Source organism: Prionailurus bengalensis, chromosome B3, assembly GCF_016509475.1.
Source record: "Prionailurus bengalensis isolate Pbe53 chromosome B3, Fcat_Pben_1.1_paternal_pri, whole genome shotgun sequence".
NCBI lineage: Eukaryota > Metazoa > Chordata > Mammalia > Carnivora > Felidae > Prionailurus > Prionailurus bengalensis.
In genome coordinates, this window is record NC_057355.1 from 111,396,905 (window position 1) to 111,419,607 (window position 22,703).

Genomic DNA, 22,703 nt, shown 5'->3' on the forward strand with positions numbered 1-22,703 from the left:
GTCCAGACGGTTTGTATATATTTCTAGTTGTTCTGAGTTGCATACTAGCCCTATAATCGCGTTTCCTTATAGTCACAGTAACTGATGCTCAAAAGATCGTGGGTACTTGCCCCAAACCAGTCAGGAAGTGCCTGCGTCTCGGATGTGAACCCAGGTCTGTCTATCTCTGCACCCCATTTGCTTTTCCTTTTTGTTTTCCTAATTCCTTAGCATTGCAGTCAAGGATATTTGTGATCTGGTCCAGGTATATACACCTAAAAGTTGGATTTTTTTTTTTTTTTTTTTTTAAAGAACAATGGACTGGTGACTTCCCAAACAACTGAATACTTAAAGGAAATTAAGACTTGACTTTTCACTATAAGAGATCAAATTGAGGCTGTATTTCTATCCCTTTAGCACATAAAATATTCATTATTAATAATATAATTCATTAGTTGCTTCCTATCAGGAATTATTCAGAGTGTTTTATATATAGTAACTCATTCAGCCCTCGCAAAAGACATGGACAAAACAATAAAACGAATAAACTCAAGTGGTCTGAATATCTACAGAAGGTTCCTGAAGCAGAAAGAAAAATTGATAAATAGGCCAACACCCAAGATATTTTATGGCATAAAGCAGGGATCAGTAAACTGGGGCCCCATCCAAATGCTGCCCAATTTGGAAGCTGTTAAGAATGAAGCAGAAGAATATATGACAGAGTATGTGGCCCCCAAAAGCTAAAATATATACTGTCTGACCCTGTACAGAAATAGTTTGCAGACTGTTGGTGTTAAGAAAAAAAAAAAGTCCCTAATTTATTCTGGGATAGGACCTTTTTAGAATAATGCGATTCACCTTTTTCAGGGAGGAAATTAGCATTACTGATAAAGTGCTTCAGTGATTTTCTTGATAAACTGTGATGGGATTAAGATTTGTTCTCGGAAACCAGTCTTCCACCTACTCACTTGACTGTCAGTCAAGAATCTACTGTTTTTCAGCTAAACATTCTTTCCGCATCTAGTCTACCAGCGATTGTGTAACCTTTTCCCCTATGACGTGTCCATACCGAGAGGCTTTAGGAGGTCTTTTCCTTTGCACGAGGCTTACCTTAAAACTTTGATACATGCTTATAATCGTAACTATTGCACTTTATTTTTAAAACTGGTGGCAGTTTTGGAATTTTTTTAAAAAAAGATTTCATCTTTTAAAAATGTGTATTTTTGAGAGAGACAGAGAGAGCAAGGGAGGGGCGGAGAGAGAAAGGGAGAGAATCTCAAGCAGGCTCTGCATCGTCAGCACAGAGCCTGACACTGGACAAGGACTCATGAACCATGAGGTCATGACCTGAGCCAAAATCGAGAGTCAGATGCTTACCCTCACCACCCAGCCAGGTGCCCCTAAAAGATTTCAGTTTTAAGTAATCTCTACACCCAGTCTGGGGCTCAAACTTACAACCCTGAGACCAAGAGCCAGTCGCTTACTCCACCATCTGAACCAGCCAGGTGCCCTTGGTTTTGGAGTTTTAGAAAAATTCTTTCAGAAATATGCAGACAGAAAGCAGTTACCTGTAAAAGAACCACAACAAAAGACTTGAGACTTACCACTAGATGCTGAAGATAGCATTTATGAAGGAAAACTTCGTGACTCCAGATTCAGCCAGGTAAATCCTCTCGAGGGCAAATGCAGCAGAAAAATATTTTCAGATACACATAGACTCAGAAAAATGCCCACATACCTTTTCTGGGAAAGTGACTTAAAGTTGCATTTCTGTTACCTGGGGGATGTAGGAAGATGAACTATAGAACAGAGAAGTTGTGGTTTAAAAATGTCTGGCAGTGAATAACAAAACCATCTAATCTCAGAATTGAGTTTAAATAACTAATTGTAGGGGCCCCTGGGTGGCAAATTGTGGTTGTGCGTCCAACTCTTGACTTCAGCTCAGATCATGTCCCAGGGTTGTGAGATTGAGCCCCACTTTGGGCTCTGTGCTGAGCATGGAGGTTGCCTGGAATTCTCTCCCCCTCTCTCTGCCCCTCTCCCCTAGTCATATTCGTGCACACAGCACACTCTCTCTCTCTAAAATAAAAAATAAATGTAGTTTAAATATTAATGATAATGAGAGGAACAATACTGTTGTGTTTGGAACCACCTCCTTTCCTACTTAGATCTAAGAATCCCAGAGTATGTTTAATGTGGTAACTGAATCAGTGAGGGCTTGAATGATAGGGGCAAGGAACACACAGAAAATGACTGAAGAAGAAACAGAGGCTCTGAAATTCTGGGGATGCCCCCACAGGAAGCAGGTAACCCATAGAAAAATCAAATTCCCGTCAAAGGATTCATCTGACTCTTGAAATTCAGATGAGTGCAGGCAGAACTGAGAAGTATCTATAGAAGGGACAGCCGAAGCTACGAGGAAGGCCAGGTTCTATGACCCTGAGGAGAGCTTCCAGGAACCCCATCAACATGACAAGGACTGGAAGCGCTCACCCTTCTTTCTGTGCGGTTGTCCTCTTAAAAGGAGTCCTGCGTCTGTTATCTGTGGTATCAGTGGACCTACCATTTTTCCCCTCTGCGGTTTTGGGAGAAACCGAACTTACTGTTGATCACGAGAACGTGGAAAAATAGTTGTAAAATAAAAATTTACAGATATATGGCCAACAGTGAAAAACTCTTAAGTATGTTCTTGATTAGAGAAGCTGAGGGAACCCCGTGAGACCGGCATGGTAGTCAGAGGGTTTGCTCCTGCACCACACTTTGCTCTCTGTCTTGAGGGCAGCGGACTGCCCTCTGCCTCACATAGCTCTTCCGAGTAAGCTAGGATTAGCTCCACCCCAGCGGGTTTCTCTTCTCTGTGTAACTGGGCAAGAGAATTTTCCACTGCCCCCGGGGGCTGGGGGGTGGGAGAGAGGGTGCCGAATATACCTTCTGGGTTTTCCTGACTCCCACAGCTATGGTGTTTCTCTTGCCTGATGACAGTTCAGCTCTCCATGCTCTGTGGTTCTGTACGGCAGCTCCAAGGCAGATTCCACATGTTTCAGGCAGGCAAGCCTGTGGCTCCTTTGTTTAGTTCCCATGGCAGATGCAGATGTCCCCTCCTTTATTACTTTTTTTTTTTTTTTTTTTTTTTTGCCTTGTGGCTTTTTCAGTGGGAATCAGGTGGGCCTTGTTTGGGGAGGGATTGGTAACACCACTGTGTTCATATCTCCGTTCTGCCCCAACATTCTCCTATTCTCCTGTGAAGTCCTCTGCAACAAGAATCTCATGATTAAACATTCCTTTTATCAAAACTAAAACTTTAGAAGCTTTTCTGTACACTTTGCCTTTCCTTGATCGTCTGATTTGCATGTATTTATTATTCTAGGTTGGCGACAGAGATGATTCTAATCTTTATATAAATGTGAAGCTGAAGGCTGCAGAAGAGGTAAAGCCCGGAAGGGCAGCGCCGTCACCCCCAGCCCACCCCCTCCCCAGGTCTTGTTGGTGACCCCGTGCCCTTTGTGCCCTCCCTGTAAAAGCTTTCATTGCCCATAGCAGGTTTGAGTCAGAAATGCAGGGCTGAAGCTGCAGCCTCCGGTTTACCCTGGAATGTTTTCTAATCAGTGATGTGCCGACTTCCCAAAGAGCAGGAACAGTGGACGTGAAATTGCTTTAGTACAGTGGTGACAATGAACAAGTAAAGGATGAATGGGTCAAAGTGAGAGACTCATTCTTCAGACCATACGGGGGTGTGAGGTGCCTGGGTGGCTCAGTCAGTTAAGCAGTTAAGTGTTTGACTTTTGATTTCAGCTCAGGTCATGATCTCACGGTTCTCAAGATCGAACCCGTGTCGGGCTCTGCCCTAGCATAGCGGAGCCTGCTTGGGATTCTCTCTCCCTTTCTCTTTGCCCCTCCCCTGCTTCTGTGTGTGTGTGTGTGTGTGTGTGTGCGCGCGCGCGCACGCACGCACATTTTCTTTCTCTCTTTAAATAAATAAAAGCAAGCATACAAGGGTGAAAGGGTGACTAAGGCCATCTGATTTGTTAGTCATATTGGTTAAAAGAAATGGGCCCATGTTTGACATTCTCTTGCCTGTTTTAAATGTTCATTTTTGCAGATTGGGATCAAAGCCACGCATATTAAGTTACCAAGAACAGCCACAGAATCTGAGGTGAGCTGTGAGGAATTGACTGTTAAGAGGGGCAGCTAAAGTGCTTTCATCTCTGGTCTTTGGTTTGGTGGAATTTTAGGGATTGGTACATTCACCATATGAAAGACCTTGAGGTAATTCTTTCTTTGCAGACTCTGCTTCCAGAAAATTTCTGAAACACCCAGAGTAAATGGTGCCATCCTGGGGTATGGCTGTGTGTATACTCAGTGCGTGATCACAGTGTCTTTTGCTTCAAACCCCCTGCAGTATTCACTACAAACCAATCCCGGACCTGTAGCTGTTTGCCTTTTAAAAACCAAATATGGGGGCGCCTGGGTAGCTCAGTCGGTTAAGCGGCCGACTTCGGCTCAGGTCATGATCTCACGGTCTGTGAGTTTGAGCCCCGCGTCGGGCTCTGTGCTGACAGCTCAGAGCCTGTTTCCGATTCTGTGTCTCCCTCTCTCTGACCCTCCCCTGTTCGTGCTCTGTCTCTCTCTGTCTCAAAAATAAATAAACGTTAAAAAAAAAATGTTTAAAAAAAAAAAAATATGTATTCCATTTATGTGATGTTCAAGAATAGGCCAAATAGGTCATTAGTGATTAAACTCAGAAGTGTAGCTGCCTGAGGGTGCAGGGGTAACTGTGAAGGGGCAGGAGGGAGAAAGAACTTTTTGAGGTCATGGAAATGTTCTACGTTCTGTGTCCAGTGGGGTAGCTACTAGCCCCCTGTGGCCGTTTAATTAGAATGAAACAAAATGTAAAATTCAGTTCCTTGGTTGTGCTAGCCATGTTGACAAGCATTCAGTAGACATTACTGTGTGGTAAGGGCACATTATAGAACATTTGTGTCATCACAGATCTTGGTTTGGGTGAGTAACATGGCTATTGCTATTAAAGTTCTTAGCTCTTTTTCTTGATGGTGTTCTTAGCAGACACTGAAGATTACATATGGTGTTAGAATTGCTCTCAGGTTCAAGGGGAGGTACATTCTAAGAGGACTACGATTAAACTCCTGGGGGAAAATAGGGCAACCAAAAAGTGTTTCTCCACCTTTTTGGTTTCTGTGTATAACACAAATTGTGTGCGCTGTTTCTTTTAGGTGTTGAGGTACGTTACATTGTTGAATGAAGACCTCACTGTACATGGTTTCATAGTGCAGCTACCTTTAGATTCAGAGAACCCCATTAACACCGAAGCAGTGGTCAATGCCATTGTACCCGAAAAGGATGTGGATGGGTGAGTGCGCCTCGGCTCTCTGTGTCACGTTGCATGATTCCAATTATATTTCTGTTTCCAGAACAAACCATATGTGCTTCTGGAGAGTAAAGACATCTAATTATCTTTATTTCTCCCTTCATTGCTTTAATTGTTTTAGATTGACTAGCATCAGTGCTGGAAAACTTGCTAGAGGTGACCTCCATGACTGTTTCATCCCTTGTACACCTAAAGGATGCTTGGAGCTCATCAAAGAGACAGGTAAAAACAAATGTGAAAACAAAGCACCGTTTCTTGGGTCTGGTCTTGACCCATGGAGGTAAGGGGGAGGTACACTATGGGCCCTAAATGAATGGACTTGATTGGCACAACGACCTGTCGGCTGGGGGCTTTTCCTAAATTCTCAAACTTTTTCGATAGCTCTATGGATTAGGTACTGTTACCGTTTGACAGCTTGAGAAAACAGGCTCCGAGAGACACATAACTTGTCCCAGAGGCAGTCAGGTCAAGATGTGAGCTCAGGGTTATTTGAGTTCAACGAAATTTATTTATCTAATTATTTGTGGTTTTTTTTATTATTTTTTGTTTGTTTGTTTTCAAGGAAGTTTGCTTTTTATGGAAAAGTAACTTATAGAGTCCTAAGAATTCAGACAAAGTGAAAAGTCCCAACCCCCCACATGGGCACTGAGTTGAGTTTGAGGACTCGACAGATGGCTGGAAACAGATCTCTTGAACAGTTGGCCATATTACCCCACCACCTAGTCAACATCTTGGTATTTTAATTTCATCATGAACACTTTTTGCAGAGGTTATTTTTTACCAGGAAATGTGTCCTATTTAAAGGAAGTGGATCAGAAGTTTCAAGTGGAAAATGCTGGCCAACGTATATGAAAATTTTCTGTGGTTGGCAAGAAAAGGTTAAGCTGTAAGCCTCGGGACAGCTATTACTGTTCAGTCCTCCAACTAAATTTATATACTCTAAAGCATATTTAGCAAACGATGCATTACAGAAGCAAATCCCATGAGCCACAGCAGCTTCTCTGCCCCAACACAGCTTCAAGTCCTTCTCTGAATCCTCGAAAGTCTATAATAAGGTACCTTTCAGACACCTCAGACTTTGAGGGCTTTACTTCTAGATGCTCATGATATTAGCATTACATAGAAGCTTATCTTTTTTGAATAAAATTAATGTTATACAGGAAGCACAGTTTAAAATCCACCTTAAATAAGTAAGAGTCCACTCAAGCCAGGCTGCATAGAGGAGCTCAGGTGGAGTCTTTGAGGTCTTACCCCTGCTTTCTTCTTGTGGTGGCTCATTCTTGGGCTCTCCTTGGCTGCCCCGAGCATCTCCAGCCTTGTGCCTGACAGTCATACGATTAGCTCTCATTGGCCAGGGACAGAAATGTGAGTGAGGGGCGCCTGGGTGGCTCAGTCGGTTAAGCGTCCAACTCTTGGTTTCAGCTCAGGTCATGATCTCATGGTTTGTGACTTTGAGCTGCACATCGGGCTCTGTGCTGACTCATAGAACCTGCTTGAAATTCTCTCTCTCCCTCTCTGTCTGCCCCTCCCGTGGTCATGTGCTCGCTCTCTCTCTCCCTCTCTTTTTCTCTCAAGATAAATAAAGAAAATATTTAAAAAATAAAAAAGAAAAGAAATGTGGGGGAGTACCCAGATCATCTCCTTTAATGAGCAGAGTATGTCAGTCCTGGAAAGGACATTGGGATAGTGCCAGAAGAATGGATGCTGAGTCATCAAAAAAGAAAGCTTTCTGCTACATTTAAAGTTCCCCTTTATCACTTCCCTGCAAATAATCCTGTGGCTCAGGCCCTATGCCAAAAGAGAAATCTGGATGAGGAACTACATAAATAAACTTACCAGAGTTGGAAAGAATTACTGATACTCCTCTAATTTCCTTTGCTTCTGTCCAGCACGTCATATGTACCCTATTTGTTATAACTATTTTTCCCATGTAAGTAAATCTACTGTCTTCCATATGGCTGTTTAGCTGTATGTCAGGGTTTCTTTCTTCTTTGAGTGTAGGTTTTCTTCCCACTCTCCTATGACTCAATGAATGGATCTTGGCTTAGTCTGCTCCCCAAAACCCACAGCAAGAAAGGCACAGTATAAGTCCCAATTTGCAGCTGAAACCCTAGAGCTGAGACTATTATTGCCAAAGAAGGGATGTTTTTAGGAAGATTTCTGTTTGATGCTCAGAACCCGTGTTTGTGCACTTGTTCTGAATTTTCCCATTTAGGCGGTGTGTGAAGAGGGCGACTTCTCCCCACACTCTGACTCACCCTGGCTGTTCTTTCAGGGGTGCAGATTGCTGGAAGGCACGCCGTGGTGGTCGGGCGCAGTAAGATAGTCGGTGCGCCCATGCATGACCTGCTTCTGTGGAACCACGCCACAGTGACCACCTGCCACTCCAAGACCGCCAACCTAGGCGAGGAGGTAAGGGGACCGCAGCGGAGTGGAAGGGTTCTGTGTGTGCCTGTACGCACACGTGTGCGGTGGGCGTTCTCACCTGGTTTTCAGTGCAGAAACTGCCATGTACTTCATTCAATATCTCATTTAACCCCTACAGCAACTCCCTTAATTCTTGTCTCATTTTACATGATGAAGAAACAAATTCTACTTAAAAACTTGCCCAAGTTGTACAGATTTTGTTCTGATCGTATTCTTTCTTTACCAGTCTGCCTCGTGGGAAGGTAGGGATTCACAGTATAGAAACTGGGATGGATCACGGCAGCCAGATCGCAGATGTGTGACAGTGACACAGTGGGGGCCTCGGAGGTGGAGGTGCTCCTGAGGGGGGTGTGGACGGTGGTCCCCTGGACCCCTGTCACATCTTGTTCTTGGCCCTGCATCAGTTCCCGGAGCCTAAGAATCTCACGTGTACCTATCCCGGCTGACAACGCACCTTCTCTTTTAATCCCCCCGAAGCAGTGCTCTGCAGGAGGTGCTGGTCCCCGTACTGCGTAGGAGAGGGGGCAGCCTCCCAACGCCTCGTAATTTAGAGCCGGGCCTGTGGCTCCAAGCCAGTGCTCCTCCCTGCCCTACGTGTTTTCATCACGTTCCCCATTCGGGAAGATTTTAGTAGCGGGGAGCATTTTGGCACATGGAGGAATGAGCCCAGCATAGGAACTGTCAGACGTGGTGTGTGGTCTGCATAAAATAGCTGATGACATTGAACAAGTTCATACAAAGCTCAGGGATGTCTGTTCCACATGTACATTTTTATTTGTTTGTTTGTTTTATGTCTCACTGTTTAATTTCTCAAATCAAAATCCTCTTTTCCTAGGTAAATAAAGGTGACATCCTGGTGGTTGCAACTGGTCAGCCCGAAATGATAAAAGGGGAGTGGATCAAGCCTGGGGCAATTGTCATCGACTGTGGGATCAATTATATCCCGGGTGAGTGCTGCTGGAGGATGCAGGTGCTGTCTGGTGTAGGGTGGGCAGAGGAAGACATCTAGGTCATCACGTGAAGCCTATGTGAGAACCTCTTGTCCCGTTTCAGGCTCGAAGTGCTAAGGTTCAGAGCAAGTGCCCTGCCCGGGGTGCATGCAGTTAGATGACAGCCTGATGGCGGAGCTGCTGATTTTAGCCACCGGGCTGTGCATTTCCTGAGATGGCTTTGCCTAAGGAGAGGGTGGGGAGGGGGCACGAGGGGGATCTCACAGCTGCCTTGCCTTCACGCAGAGGTCACCCTTTATTTTTAACAAAGGATGAGTGGATTTAAAATGCAACGTGATCTTTGCAGAATGCTCGGTGCCTCCAGGAGAGGGGCTAGCTTTGCCAAGACTCCCATAGGAGGGCTTTACTGAGAAGGCTTGGACCCAGACCCTTCCAGGCAGAGAGAGTAAAGCCAGCGCACTGTCATTCCCTCCCAATTGTTCCCTGTGTCAGATTCGTTTTTAAATATCGGAAATTTTCCCTGTCTTCTGTCTTCGGTGTCTCCAGTGAGTGTTAACCCTCGCAGGCGGACGCCCTGCTGTGCGTTGGTTACTGGTCTCCCACGGCCAGCTGACTCCCACGCACATCCATCTGCGAGTTCTTGCCGTGTTGGTGGGTCTTGACATGGAGCTTCTTCCTCCCACGTTACCTGTCAAACTCCTCAGGCCCACCCTGGTTTCAGCCAGCTCTGTGGCCGTTTATCTCACACCACTTTGTGAACACGTGTCTTCACGTGTTGCCGAGTGGACCACGTGCCCTTCTCTGCCCGCACCTTGCTTGTCCCTGGCGACTTCTATCCCCACATCCTCTGGAGTGGGTGGTTTCCTCACGGTGACGTTTTCAAAATTTGACAGGACGATACAGTGAATAAAACTGTAGACGTGCCTCACAGATTCAAGAAAGGAACAGCCTTTCATCAGACAGCTGTTTCTGTGCATCACACACCAGGGCAGGCCTTGGGCTACGTGGTCGGAAAAACTCCACTTTGATCTTCAGTTTAAGCCACTTCCTCTCTATCTCTCCTTCTCTTGAAAATCCTTCTCTCCCTCCCTCCCCGCCCACAGAACTTTGTGTCTCTTTTACTGTGTGTGGTGCCCTGTGCTGTCCTCCACCTTGGAGCCGTGGTCTCTGCAGTTCCTTGTCTAGCTTTATGCCCTCTAACTGCTGGCACTCCCACCTGTTGAATTGTTGAAGGGAGTTTCAGCAAGAATATTGGGTTTTTTTTCCCCCTTCCCATCTCAAGTTTGAAACATAGACACTAAGCTGCCAGGAACATTAGTCACTGTCAAGCCTTCACCATTTTTAACCTCCCTCCCACTCTCCTTACCGTGCTTTTAAGACAGTAGCTCATAATTGATCACTCATTTTCTTGTAGTGTAATTATCTAATGGGTGATAAAGAAATTGCTCTCCTACAACTCCTCACTTTGAGTACTTGTGATATGACATTCAAGCCCATTCTGTTTAAAACCTTGCATCTTCTGTATCATATTTCTGCATTTTGGCATTTTGGGGGGCAGGGAGGGGGATTTGAGAGATTTGAGAAGATAGAAGAAAAAAACACCTGGATAGGAATCTTGAGTCCCACAGGCATGAAATGTTGACTTAAACATGAAACTCCCCATCCTGTTCACATTTATTCCTCACACAGATGTTGAAATATGAGTAAGAGCAAATCAATGTCTGGTCAGCTGTGTTTTTACTGATCTGGGGTATTTAGTAAATAAGTTTTGATAAGGCTGGATTTTATTGTTTCCTTCTCAAATTATCTTTAGTAAGCCAAGCAGAAAGGCTGCTTTTATGTGTTTCTCTTCTGCTCTGAACTTGAATCTTAAAAGTATTCCTTTTCTTTTTTTTTGAAAAAAAAAAAAAAAAAAACCAAAACCAAAATTCATTCTTAATTTGGCAAATGTCTTAGGATATTATCCCTGCGTGGACCATGCAAATGACTTTTTTTCTTTAAAGTTTTTTTTGAGAGAAAAAGAGCATGAGGAGGAGGAAGGGGAGAGAGAGAGAGAGAGAGAGAGAGAGAGAGAGAGAAAGAGAGAAAGAGAATCCCAAGCAGGCTCTATCCTGTCTGTAGAGCCTGACATGGGGCCTGAGATCATGACCTGAGCCAAAATCAAGAGTCAAACCGACACCCAACTGACCAACCCACCCAGATGCCCCGCAAATGATTTAAATAATCAAAATATAAGTCAGGATACCGCCCAATTACAGAACATGATGCCTTGAAAATGAACATTGGCAAAGAATAGTATTTAGTTCCTCCAGTCCACCCACTGGTCTGTAACTCAGTGATTGGATTTTGTACCTATAATTCACAATGAAAGAGAAATTCTAGGGCTCAGATAAATAACCAGAATGTTTATTGGTTAGTGAAACCATACACTTAGTTTGAGAAGTGGTCACTTTTTCTACTGACCACATCATACTTTACACAAAACACTGGACATATACCAGAGGGCACTCAGGTTAACCCTAATAGTGTTGATTCAGGAGCAAAACAGAGCTCATCTAGTGTAGCAGTTGTACAGTGATTGATATGTCTCCTATATATGGAGACACTAAAATGACTAGCATGAATAAATAGGAAGAGGTACAGGGCATTTTAGACTAATGTCCATGTTAGACTATTGAAACCTGAACAGTAGCTCTTAGCCATAGCTCCTTGGCATTTTGAAATGACTATAGGGGCGCCTGGGTGGCCCGGTCGGTTAAGCGTCCGACTTTGGCTCAGGTCATGATCTCACGGTCCGTGAGTTCGAGCCCCACGTCGGGCTCTGTGCTGACAGCTCAGAGCCTGGAGCCTGTTTCGGATTCTGTGTCTCCCTCTCTCTCTGTCCCTCCCCTGTTCATGCTCTGTCTCTCTCTCTCTGTCTCAAAAATAAATAAACGTTAAAAAAAAAAATTTAAATAAAAAAAAAATGAAATGACTATAGGGTTCTGAGAGGAAATGTTCTGTGGTAGCTTGCTTTACAATTTAGCAACCTGAAACTATCCCAAGGAGAGATATTCTCCAGCTCCTTATAGTACATATAGAAAATATCCTATGTATCTAGGATGGGAAGAGAAACCCTTATGTTTAGAGAACGCTTTTTAAAAAAATTTTTTTTTAATGTTTATTCATTCCTGGAAGAGAGACACAGAGTGCAAACAGGGGTGGTGCAGAGAGAGAGGGAGACACAGAATCTGAAACAGGCTCCAGGCTCTGAACTGTCAGCACAGAGCCCAACACGGGGCTCAAACTCATGAACCGCGAGGTTGTGACCTGAGCCGAAGTCGGATACTAAACCAACTAAGCCACCCAGGCGCTCCTAGAGAATGCTTTTTCGATTTCAAGAATGCACACAATTTCTGACTTGATTCTCAGCGGGCTTGTGAAATAGGTAGTGTCAGTCCTTTGCAATCTTTGGCCTTCTGGTCAGGAAGGAGCCCATAGAGGCTAAGGACTGGCAGTCAGCTGATCCTAGAACTTAGATCTCTTGAAGTCTGACTTTTGGCTACATCCTAAAGTTTGCTCTGTCGGTTGTGGTGATCTGATCAAACAGAAGGGGTGAAATGGCTAAGATCCTACCAGATCCTGCCTCGGGAGCCTTAGAGCTGCAGGGTCTAGCCCTGTCCCCCAGCCCCTCCCGGAAGTGCACTGAAGCCAAGTAGAGGAGGTACTTTGTGTGAGTGAGCAGTGATGCATCACTGGGTTTTGTTCTCTGGAATAGCTGTTCTTTGCTGGTGAGATTTGTAGTTGTTCTGATTTCCTTTTAAGGGAAGCGTAATTATATTCTTTGCCTTTTGCATACATTTAAGTAGCTGCTTGTCTCTGGAATTGGATGTTGAATTGTTCCTCCAGCTCACGCATGGAGCTTACAAAGTGCTGACAGTTGCTGTAGAAACGGTATCTGGCAGCTGTGACATAGTTGGAGCTTTGTGCACCAAAAAATTCCTTTGTAGGCCTTGGCAAATTAACATTTTAAAAGGTGCTCATTACATACTGGGTAGTTGGTTTTAAGAATAAAAAACAGTTGGTATTTTATTTGCCACATGACTGCAAAAGGATTCTCCTGGTTCTGAAACACCACTTATGCAACTTGTGAATTTTTGCAGGTAAAGTAAGTTTCTACCTAGAAAATAGCAAACACCTGTCATCCTATAGCTTTTTAGTAAAGTAGATGTTTGAGCCTGATGGGAATACACACCCTAAACTCTAGTTATTGGTGCAAGCTGTCATACTCAATCACTTAACTTGGAAATAAACACCACGATTGCAATTGTGAGACCTTGCCTTGCTTTTTTCCCCCCTTGACCAGATGATACAAAACCAAATGGGAGAAAAGTTGTGGGTGATGTGGCCTACAATGAGGCCAAAGAGAGGGCGGCCTTCATCACTCCTGTTCCTGGCGGTGTGGGGCCCATGACGGTGGCAATGCTAATGCAGGTGCGTGTGAATGGAAGTTTCTGCAGTGGGGGTTAACTGGACTTACTGTGATTATTTTGCAGTATATACAAATATTGAATCATTGTGTTGTACAGCTGAAACTAATACTGTTGTATGCCAGAAAAAAAAAAGTTTTTCTAATCGTTGTAAAAAGCTGCCAGAATTCAAGTTATTGCTTTTATTTTATTATTTTTTTTTTTTAATTTTTTTTTCAACGTTTATTTATTTTTGGGACAGAGAGAGACAGAGCATGAACGGGGGAGGGGCAGAGAGAGAGGGAGACACAGAATCGGAACCAGGCTCCAGGCTCTGAGCCATCAGCCCAGAGCCCGACGCGGGGCTCGAACTCACGGACCGCGAGATCGTGACCTGGCTGAAGTCGGACGCTTAACCGACTGCGCCACCCAGGCGCCCCCAAGTTATTGCTTTTAAGTAAGGATGTGAATCTATTGAAGGAGAAAAAGGGACTGTTAGAACAGAGATATAGAACCAGTTCTATTAGTAGGGCAAGGTAGGGATGGCACAATGGGGATTTACTCTGGAGTATCAGAACCTCAGGAAAAGGAAAGTGCGAACCCACAGCTTTGCTAAGTGCACTTTGTCTTGCTTGCCCTTGCTGATACACACACAAGCTGAGATGGGGCGAACCCAGGGCACTTTAGCAGCTGTAGATTCTTGCCTGGGATTGAAGCATGTTTATAGGGGGGTCATAAAGCTGTTCATTTTGTGGTTGAACTGGAGTGACTTGGGATTTGGAATTGAGGTGGAAGTTAAAATAACCACTTCTTCTAAGTTCCATTTGTGACCTTTCGTTTAGAGCACAGTAGAGAGTGCAAAGCGTTTCCTGGAGAAATTTAAGCCAGGAAAGTGGACGATCCGGTATAACAGCCTTAATCTCAAGACACCTGTTCCCAGGTAAAAATAAAATTTTACGGGTTTAAAACTTTGTGGATTCTCTGTTTTTAGCTCACGGATACCATGGCTACATATGTGCCACCTCCAGAAGCGCCATCAGTGGTTGGGGTGGGTCGTTCCTAGGATGCGGTTAAATAAATTCAGTGAGTCAGGGCACCTGGGTGTCCCAGTCGGTTAAGTGTCCGACTTCAGCTCAGGTCATGACTCACGGTTTGTGAGTTTGAGCCCCGCTCTGTGCTGACAGCTCTGAACCTGGAGCCTGCTTCAGATTCTGTCTCCCTCTCTCTCTGCCCCTCTGCCATTCATGCTGTCTCTCTTTCTCTCTCTCTCAAAAATCGACATTGAAAAAAATTTTAAAGGGGCACCTGGGTGGCTCAGTCGGTTAAGCGTCCAACTTCAGCTCAGGTCACGATCTCATGGTTCGTGAGTTCAAGCCCTACGTTGGGCTCTGTGTGGACAGCTCAGAACCTGGAGCCTGCTTCAGATTCTGTGTCTCCCTCTCTCTGCCCCAACCCCACTCATGCTCTTTCTCTCTCAAAATTAAATAAACATTAAAAAAAAAAATTAAAGTTTTTAAAAAAAGTTCAGTGAGTCAAGATTGATTGATATTTTCTCTGTTTCTTGTAAGTGACATTGACATATCACGATCTTGCAAGCCGAAGTCCATTGGCAGCCTGGCTCGGGAAATTGGTCTGCTCTCCGAAGAGGTAGAATTGTACGGTGAGACAAAGGCCAAGGTTCTGCTGTCAGCACTGGAACGCCTGAAGCACCAACCCGATGGAAAATACGTGGTGGTGACTGGGTATGGTTGTTACTCCTTTGCTCTTGGAATCGTAATCCTGATTATTGTTATCAAAGATTGCATTTCCTCTTAGCATATATATGAGAAGTTTCCTTTCATTTGGTTTCGGCATTTTCACATGTGTTTAGTCTCATTCGACTCTTAACAGCAGCCCTGTGAGGTAATTAAGAGTAGATTCTAACCCTTTGGAGATGAGAAAATTTGTCAAGGTTATCCATCTAGTAGGGGAAAGAGTTGAGTTTTAAAAGCTTATCTTCAGATGGAATCACCTTTTTTTTTTTTTTTCAACCCCAGACTTTTTTATTCAGTATATGTATTGAGCATTTATTTTTATGGTTTGGCTGAGTTATACACAATAGCTAATTTTTTAGATTACATCGAGCTATTAAAATTATAGCAGTGTCTCTGTAAGATCAAATGTATTTTCTCCTCACAGTGCGAGGGGCTCAATTACAACAGTCTTTTTAAATGTAACATTTTTTTGTAACTTCAGTAAGACTCTTGGAAAAGAACCTTTTCAGGTCTTTCTTCTTCCTTACTCTTCAGGTTAAAAGTTATTCTCTAGGTCTGGCTTAGTGATTCACATAAATTTAATTCCTATAAATTCACTTTCCCTCTTTTGCTTTCACCTTGAAGAATAACTCCAACGCCCCTGGGAGAAGGGAAAAGCACAACTACCATTGGGCTGGTGCAAGCCCTTGGCGCCCATCTTTATCAGAATGTCTTTGCGTGTGTGCGACAGCCTTCTCAGGGACCCACCTTTGGAATAAAAGGTATTAGTAGCACTAGACCTTGGGTGGCCAGAGGCCACTGCTTCTCCTTCCGTCCTCCCTGGTCTGCTTGACCCAGGAATGCTTATGGGTCTTCATATAGACACCAGGAATGTCCTCGTGGTGCAGCCCCTATTGTGATGCTTTTGGTGAAGGCTTTTCATCAGATCATCCCAGCTCTTGCTGTCACTATTTGACACTGCACAGGGGTTCCCTGGGATGGGTAATAATGTAGCGAGAGGTGCTTTTCTATGACTAATAGTCAACTGTCACAGTAACAATAAAGGTAATCGTAGGTACTGATCATCATGCTGACTTTCTAGAAACAAAGACACCCTACAGCTGTCTCAGCCTGTTGGGAATAAGAAAAGCCTACTGTTACTGAGTATATGCTTTGCGCTGTGTTTTATGCTACGCAGCATATGCATTTTCTCTTCTAATATGAGATAGTTACCGCTGCCACCAGTTGTCAGCAGCAGTGGCTGGGACTCCCAGAGTAACTTTGTCAAGTGCCAGGGTGGGTGCCATGTCAGTTTCAGACGCTTTAACAGCACTGCCCACACAGGGTTTCTTCTGATTGCACGAAGAGATGACGTCACTATTCACTCTCTATCTTTCGTTTTTGGAAGCTGAGGTACTGCAAACATGCTCTTTTCATTTAAAGTATTTTCATTAATCGTAAGTTTGTAGAGTTAGCGTTCTCATGTGCTCGGTGAGAGCATCACATATTCTGCTTGTTCTAGAGACTGCCGCACAGGGCACACCTTTGCTCTTCTGCCTGTAGTAATATATTTTATAAAAGTCCCGACTCAGTACACTCTGAGCTTGTCTTACCAACCGTCTTTCAACTTCAGAACGAACCGTTCCCTTGCACTGCTTATTGAACCCAGTATTCTGCTTTTCCTCTTATCACTAATTGCCCCATTTTCATCGCGTGGTCTCTGCCTCACAAAAAACCCACAAAATCTAAACCTCAAATTGACATTTGTCTCACTGATAACCAGAACATTTTTGACTGGTCTTTTGTTAATAATCCAAACAGGCCAGCAAAAGCTAGCAGTTAAGCTGTTTTCTAACATGTGTCTCCTATTTAGGAAGAAGTACAGTCTCTGTGTTTGTGTTTGGCGTGTATATTTTAAACATTCCTTTTTTTAAAATGCCAGCGTAGCATTTATGAGAGTAGGAAATTGAGCAGAGTTGCCTTTATGTAACTGTAGGCTGGGTCTTTTAACAAATGTTAGGAATCATGGGGAACCTGTCTCTAAAGATAATGAGTAGGTATGTATGTGTTCATGGTTTTGTCATTTAGAGTCAGATTTCAACGGAGACTATTCAGCATGAGCAAGATCAAGTGTTTTAGACTGGTAAAAGAAAATTAGAAAACACTTGGTCAAAGCTGTCCAAATGGTTGAAAAAAGTAAATAGATAATGTGCGTAGCAGCGACGAAAACCAATTTGCTTTTATTTGATTTCCAAGTGGTGGAGAAACACACTTAACCTGAGTCCTCACCCTTGGCCTGCCCTGTAGGTGGCGCTGCAGGAGGTGGCTACTCCCAGGTCATTCCCATGGAAGAGGTAAAGTGCCTGGAATTTGGTTTCATTTGGACCTTTATTTATAGTTTTTCTTCCAGAGATTAACTTTTTTTGTGCAGAGTTCTTAGTGGACAAATGACTTCTTTTTAATCAGAAAGGGAAAACATCTTAATATGCAGGCTTGTGAGACAGCTTAGTTTTTTTTCACATGACAAGGACTTCAAGGTCTGGCTTTCACTGGGAATAATAATTTTAAGCAAGAGATGAAACAAAGCATGGGAATGGGAAGGACCAACACAAGGTGTATTCAGAGCGGTAACTCCAGACACGGGAGCACGGTATGAGCATACAGGCACAGGGCTGCCCTCATGAACCCCTCGGTGCTCACAGTCTAAAGGACAGGAGTGTGCCCTCAGTATCCCGTGGTTGCTCCTGATGCTGGTGGTATGGGGTTTGTGGTTACAGGACGTGTCCCTTCAGGTAAACACCAATTTCTTGTGAGGCTACACAGTCTGTAATTTATGTTTTCTTTTTTTTTTTTTTTTTAACATTTATTTATTTTTGAGACAGAGAGAGACAGAGGATGAACAGGGAGGGGAGGGGCAGAGAGAGAGGGAGACACAGAATCCGAAACAGGCTCCAGGCTCTGAGCTGTCAGCACAGAGCCTGACGCGGGGCTCGAACTCAGGGACCGTGAGATCATGACCTGAGCTGAAGTCGGACGCTTAACCAACCAAGCCACCCAGGTGCCCCTGTAATTTATGTTTTCAAGAGCGATTTGTACCGGGTGTTTGTTTGCTAACTGTGCTGCCGTCAGGTTTCTGTTAGCTTTAACACAGGGATTGATTTGGTCATGATACAATGATCATCGGGAAGATGTCGGAGAAGCTGAAAGACTGATGTGGCCTCTGCTCTTTTGTAGTTTAATCTCCACCTCACTGGTGACATCCATGCCATCACCGCAGCCAACAACCTTGTGGCTGCAGCCATTGATGCCCGGATGTTCCACGAACTAACCCAGACAGACAAGGTAGGCTCCTGAGGCCCACAGGCACTTTTGAGAGGGCTGATGCACCCAAACTAATGTTGTTGGTCCCTTGGGTGTTGATGATGCAGGTGGCAAGGCAGGGGGTTCCTCTCACTTCAAAGCCCTTTTCCTCCTTTTCTTTAAGGCTCTCTTTAATCGTTTGGTACCATCAGTAAATGGAGTGAGAAGGTTCTCTGATATCCAGATCCGAAGATTACGGGTGAGATTTTCCCCTGTTCATTTTTGATAATTGTATGAAGTTGGGTGATTAATAAGGAGATACCTATTTTAGATCAAGTTACATCCATAACTGTAACCTTAAGGTCATCGTATACATAACAAAGGTTGGTGGTAGAGGGTATCTCTCATCCATCTGTAAATTATACGTGGTTAGTCCTGGAATACATACAGCACTGACACCCCCACCCTCAGTCAAGAAGACTGATACTCCGGGGCACCCGGGTGGCTCGGTTGGTTAAGCGTCCAACTCTTGATTTTGGCTCAGGTCATGATCTCACGGTTCATGAGTTAGAGGCCTGCATCAGGCTTGCGCTGAGTGTGGAGCCTGCTGAAGATTCTCACTGACCCTCCCCTCCCTCTCAAAAATAAAAACAAATATATAGTCATTAAACATACATTGTACCCTGTGACCCAGAAATCCTACTCCTAGCTATTTATCCAAGACAAATGTTAAGTTGTGTTCATACAGAAACACGAATGTTTTTAGCAGTTCAACTAATAACCTCCAACATTTAGAAACAACTCTGATGTCCCTTAGTGGATGAATGGATAAACAAACCTGTACGTTTATGCAATAAAAAGGAATGAACTATTGATACACACAATTTGAATGACTCTTAGAGGCATTATGTGGAGTGAAAGAAGCCAGTCTCAAAAGGTTGCATGCTGTGTGCTTCCGTGTACATGGCATTCTCAAAAAGACAAAGCTGTCGTGATGGAGAATAGATCAGTAGGTGCCAGAGGTTATAGATCTGGGGAGGGTGTGACACAAAAGGGATAGCACAAGACGGTTTTTTTAAAATAACATTTGAAAATACATTCATCATTTTTGCATATGAAAGAAATTATATGTATATATATATATTTTTTTAATGTTTATTTATTTTGAGAGAGATTGTGAGCAGGGAAGGGGCAGAGAGAAGGAGAGAGAATCCCAAGGAGTCTCCACACTGTCAGTGTGATCACAGACCTCATGAACCGTGAAATCATGTCCTGAGCCAAAATCAAGGGTCGGATGCTTAACCGACTGAGGCTCCCAGGTGCCCTGTACATATATATTATTTAGACAACCTGGCGTATGAAAGCTTAAGTAAATGGCACGCGCTGCTTATTAGCAACAATAGTTTTATTTACTTTATTTTAAATTTTTTGCAACTTTATATTTTGATGTTGCAAGAATAGTACATGAAGCTCCCCTTTACCGAGCTACATCGTTTATGTTTTGCCCTACTTGCTTTACAGTTATGTTTTATTTATTTATTTATATGCATTGTTTTTCTGGACTTGAGAAAAAGTGACTTTGACACACTATGATATGTCTAGCTTACTTTGTTTTCATACCCCCAAAAATCCTGTGTGTAAGGTAAGTTAATTATTGCTCTGTTTTGTAAAAGGGTCATGTTTTGAGAGGCACGTAAAGAGCAGGCAACGTCTAACCTTACTTTTGCTGATGGAACTTTCTGTCAGATGTGGGGAGGTGCTGGACTAAATGTGTAAATGATTCTTTAAAAGTCTCTAGGATTTGAAATCAAGGGACTTGCCCAAGGCCACAGTACCCTCTCACCACCACCACCCCCCCGCCAGGTTTGAGCTAGAACCTCGGTCTCCTCCTGGGTCCCCAGGCCTCCTCTGTGGCAAAGTGTGCTCACGGTCTACACCCCGTGTGCCCAGTCGGAGTGGGGTGTCAGTGGCAGATTCTCAGCCGAGTGACTGAGAGTTGGGTTAACTTCTGTAAACAATGTCATGTACTTGGCTTCTGAGTCCTGTGATGAGCCAGTGAGGGCCAGCTCTGAAAACACATCTGAGATTTTATTTTACTTATTTTATTAAAAAAAATTTTTTTTAGGGGCGCCTGGGTGGCGCAGTCGGTTAAGCGTCCGACTTCAGCCAGGTCACGATCTCGCGGTCCGTGAGTTCGAGCCCCGCGTCAGGCTCTGGGCTGATGGCTCGGAGCCTGGAGCCTGTTTCCGATTCTGTGTCTCCCTCTCTCTCTGCCCCTCCCCCGCTCATGCTCTGTCTCTCTCTGTCCCAAAAATAAATAAACGTTGAAAAAAAAAAAAAATTTAAAAAAAAAAAAAAAAAAAAAAAAAAATTTTTTTTAATGTTTATATTTATTTTTGAGACAGAGAGAGACAGAGCATGAGCAGGGGAGGGGCAGAGAGAGATGGAGAGAGGGAGAGTCCCAAGCAGGCTCCACACTCTGAGCTGTCAGTACAGAGCCTGACACGGGGCTCGAACCCACAGACTGCGAGATCATGACCTGAGCCAAAGTCGGATGCTCAACCAACCAAGCCACCCAGGCGCCCCACATCTGAGATTTTAAAACAAAGTCTTCACAGTATAAAAAAAAGGAACTGTGGGAAGAACAGGGCTTGCTGGAGCCCACTCAGATCTACCACACATTAGGCAAAAAAAAAAAAAAAGGAGGGGTACCTAGGTGGCTCAGTCCGTTAGGTGTCCAACTTCGGCTCAGGTCATGATCTCAGGGTCCCTGGGTTTGAGCCCCATGTCATGCTCCGTGCTGACAGCTCAGAGCCGGGAGCCTGCTTCGGATTCTGGGTCTGCCTCTCTCTCTGCCCCTCCCCTATTCGGACCCTGTTTCTCTCTTTCTCTCTCTCTCTCAAAAATAAACATTAAAAAATAGAAAAGGAAAAAAAAGGAGAACACATTTTATTTTATTTTTGTTTTTTTAGGAGAATACATTTTATGCTCACTTTCCATTTCAGGACGCGACCTGTATACATATACTCTGTAAATAAATAAAATTTCCAAGTTCTGTGAGGAAGAAGAGACAAACTTTTTTTGTGCCTTTTGGAACAGTAAGAAGGCACTAAAAAAATGCAGTGCTGTGTAAAAAGCATGTGAAGGTGATTTACACCGAGTTTTACTGATTAATAACTTATTTTTACTCTTCCTAATTTTTCACATGAATTGGGGTTCTCAACTGTCTGCTTGAGAAAGCTTTTGTACCTTGCATTTCCTTTCATACACTTGGGCTTGGTGAATTAGGTACAACACTTTTTGGTCATTGTGCTTTTGTGTTTTTAAAATTTTTTTTTTAATGTTTACTTTTTGAGAGAGAGAGAGAGAGAGAGAGAGAACAGGAGAGGGGCAGAGAGAGAGGGAGACACAGAATCCAAAGCAGACTCCAGGGTCTGAGCTGTCAGCACAGAGCCTGACATGGGCCACGAACCCATGAACCGTGAGGTCATGACCTGAGCCGAAGTCGGAAGCTTAACCAGGTGTCCCTATGCTTATTTAGGGCTAGGTTTAGGGAAATGCCTCTGGGGCCCAGTTAGGGATAAACATGTTAACAACACCTGTGTGTGTGAGAAAGCGTAAGAAATAAAGGTTTGGCCTAAGGATTCTAATTTTCCCTTCTGAATATCACGTGGTTTATATTTCCTAGAGGGCACTCCCTCCGGAGATAAATTTTTAAAAAATTTATCATGCTTGTGTTTTGTCTTACTGATGTTTTAATTTTCCTGCCTCTTCAGAGACTGGGCATTGAAAAGACTGACCCTAACACACTGACCGATGAAGAGATAAACAGATTTGCAAGATTGGACATTGATCCAGAAACCATAACTTGGCAAAGAGGTACCAGTGCGGTGTCTGCACCCCGTCGGCTTTCATTGTGCTGCACATCCCTCCCTGCCTGTGGGGGTTATTCGAGTGTAAGGTCCAGAAGCTTGTGTGTTGGTGTTTTCATGGTTAAGGCATGACCAAGATGGTGACTGACCTGTTTTTCTGGCCACCTCCATCAGTCTCTCTCCTTATGAGCTGTAATCAAACCTCCTTTCGTGGAGTTAGTTGGACATTTTGCTGGCTTTTCAGTGTTGATTGCAGTGAGGGTAGTTATAAGGAAGTTCATGCATAAACTGGAAATAACATTCTGCAAGTTTCTTTTTATGCAAAAAGTTTGGGTTTCATGAAGTAGAGAAATTATGTTTAATCACTTCTTGAATCATGCTGTTCTTTACTCCCAGAACTCTTGTCTGGCACACGTGATGTACTTTTTCTTGTCACTCTCTAGGTTGCCTACTCATTTTTACCTCATTTAAAAATTTTTTTTTCAACGTTTTTTTATTTATTTTTGGGACAGAGAGAGACAGAGCATGAACGGGGGAGGGGCAGAGAGAGAGGGAGACACAGAATCGGAAACAGGCTCCAGGCTCCGAGCCACCAGCCCAGAGCCCGA

At 43.9% G+C, this 22,703-nt stretch overlaps 1 protein-coding gene across 2 annotated transcripts in view; it reads left to right on the forward strand.

The window, feature by feature from the left end:
- The window catches only part of MTHFD1 (methylenetetrahydrofolate dehydrogenase, cyclohydrolase and formyltetrahydrofolate synthetase 1), a 62,760-nt gene that overhangs the window by 20,012 nt on the left and 20,045 nt on the right, over positions 1-22,703 (forward strand). Inside the window, exons 1-15 of one of the 2 annotated variants that reach the window (XM_043556337.1) lie at positions 2,940-3,023; positions 3,347-3,406; positions 4,079-4,132; positions 5,211-5,347; positions 5,487-5,587; positions 7,641-7,777; positions 8,628-8,739; positions 13,088-13,215; positions 14,033-14,130; positions 14,759-14,932; positions 15,569-15,705; positions 17,231-17,277; positions 18,158-18,265; positions 18,408-18,482; positions 22,000-22,102. In XM_043556337.1, the coding sequence (XP_043412272.1) occupies positions 2,955-3,023; positions 3,347-3,406; positions 4,079-4,132; positions 5,211-5,347; positions 5,487-5,587; positions 7,641-7,777; positions 8,628-8,739; positions 13,088-13,215; positions 14,033-14,130; positions 14,759-14,932; positions 15,569-15,705; positions 17,231-17,277; positions 18,158-18,265; positions 18,408-18,482; positions 22,000-22,102 (1,540 nt within the window). In that variant the 5' untranslated portion in view covers positions 2,940-2,954. Of the gene's footprint in view, positions 1-2,939; positions 3,024-3,346; positions 3,407-4,078; positions 4,133-5,210; positions 5,348-5,486; positions 5,588-7,640; positions 7,778-8,627; positions 8,740-13,087; positions 13,216-14,032; positions 14,131-14,758; positions 14,933-15,568; positions 15,706-17,230; positions 17,278-18,157; positions 18,266-18,407; positions 18,483-21,999; positions 22,103-22,703 lie in introns of those variants that run through there. The other variant, XM_043556336.1, reaches the window with a different exon arrangement.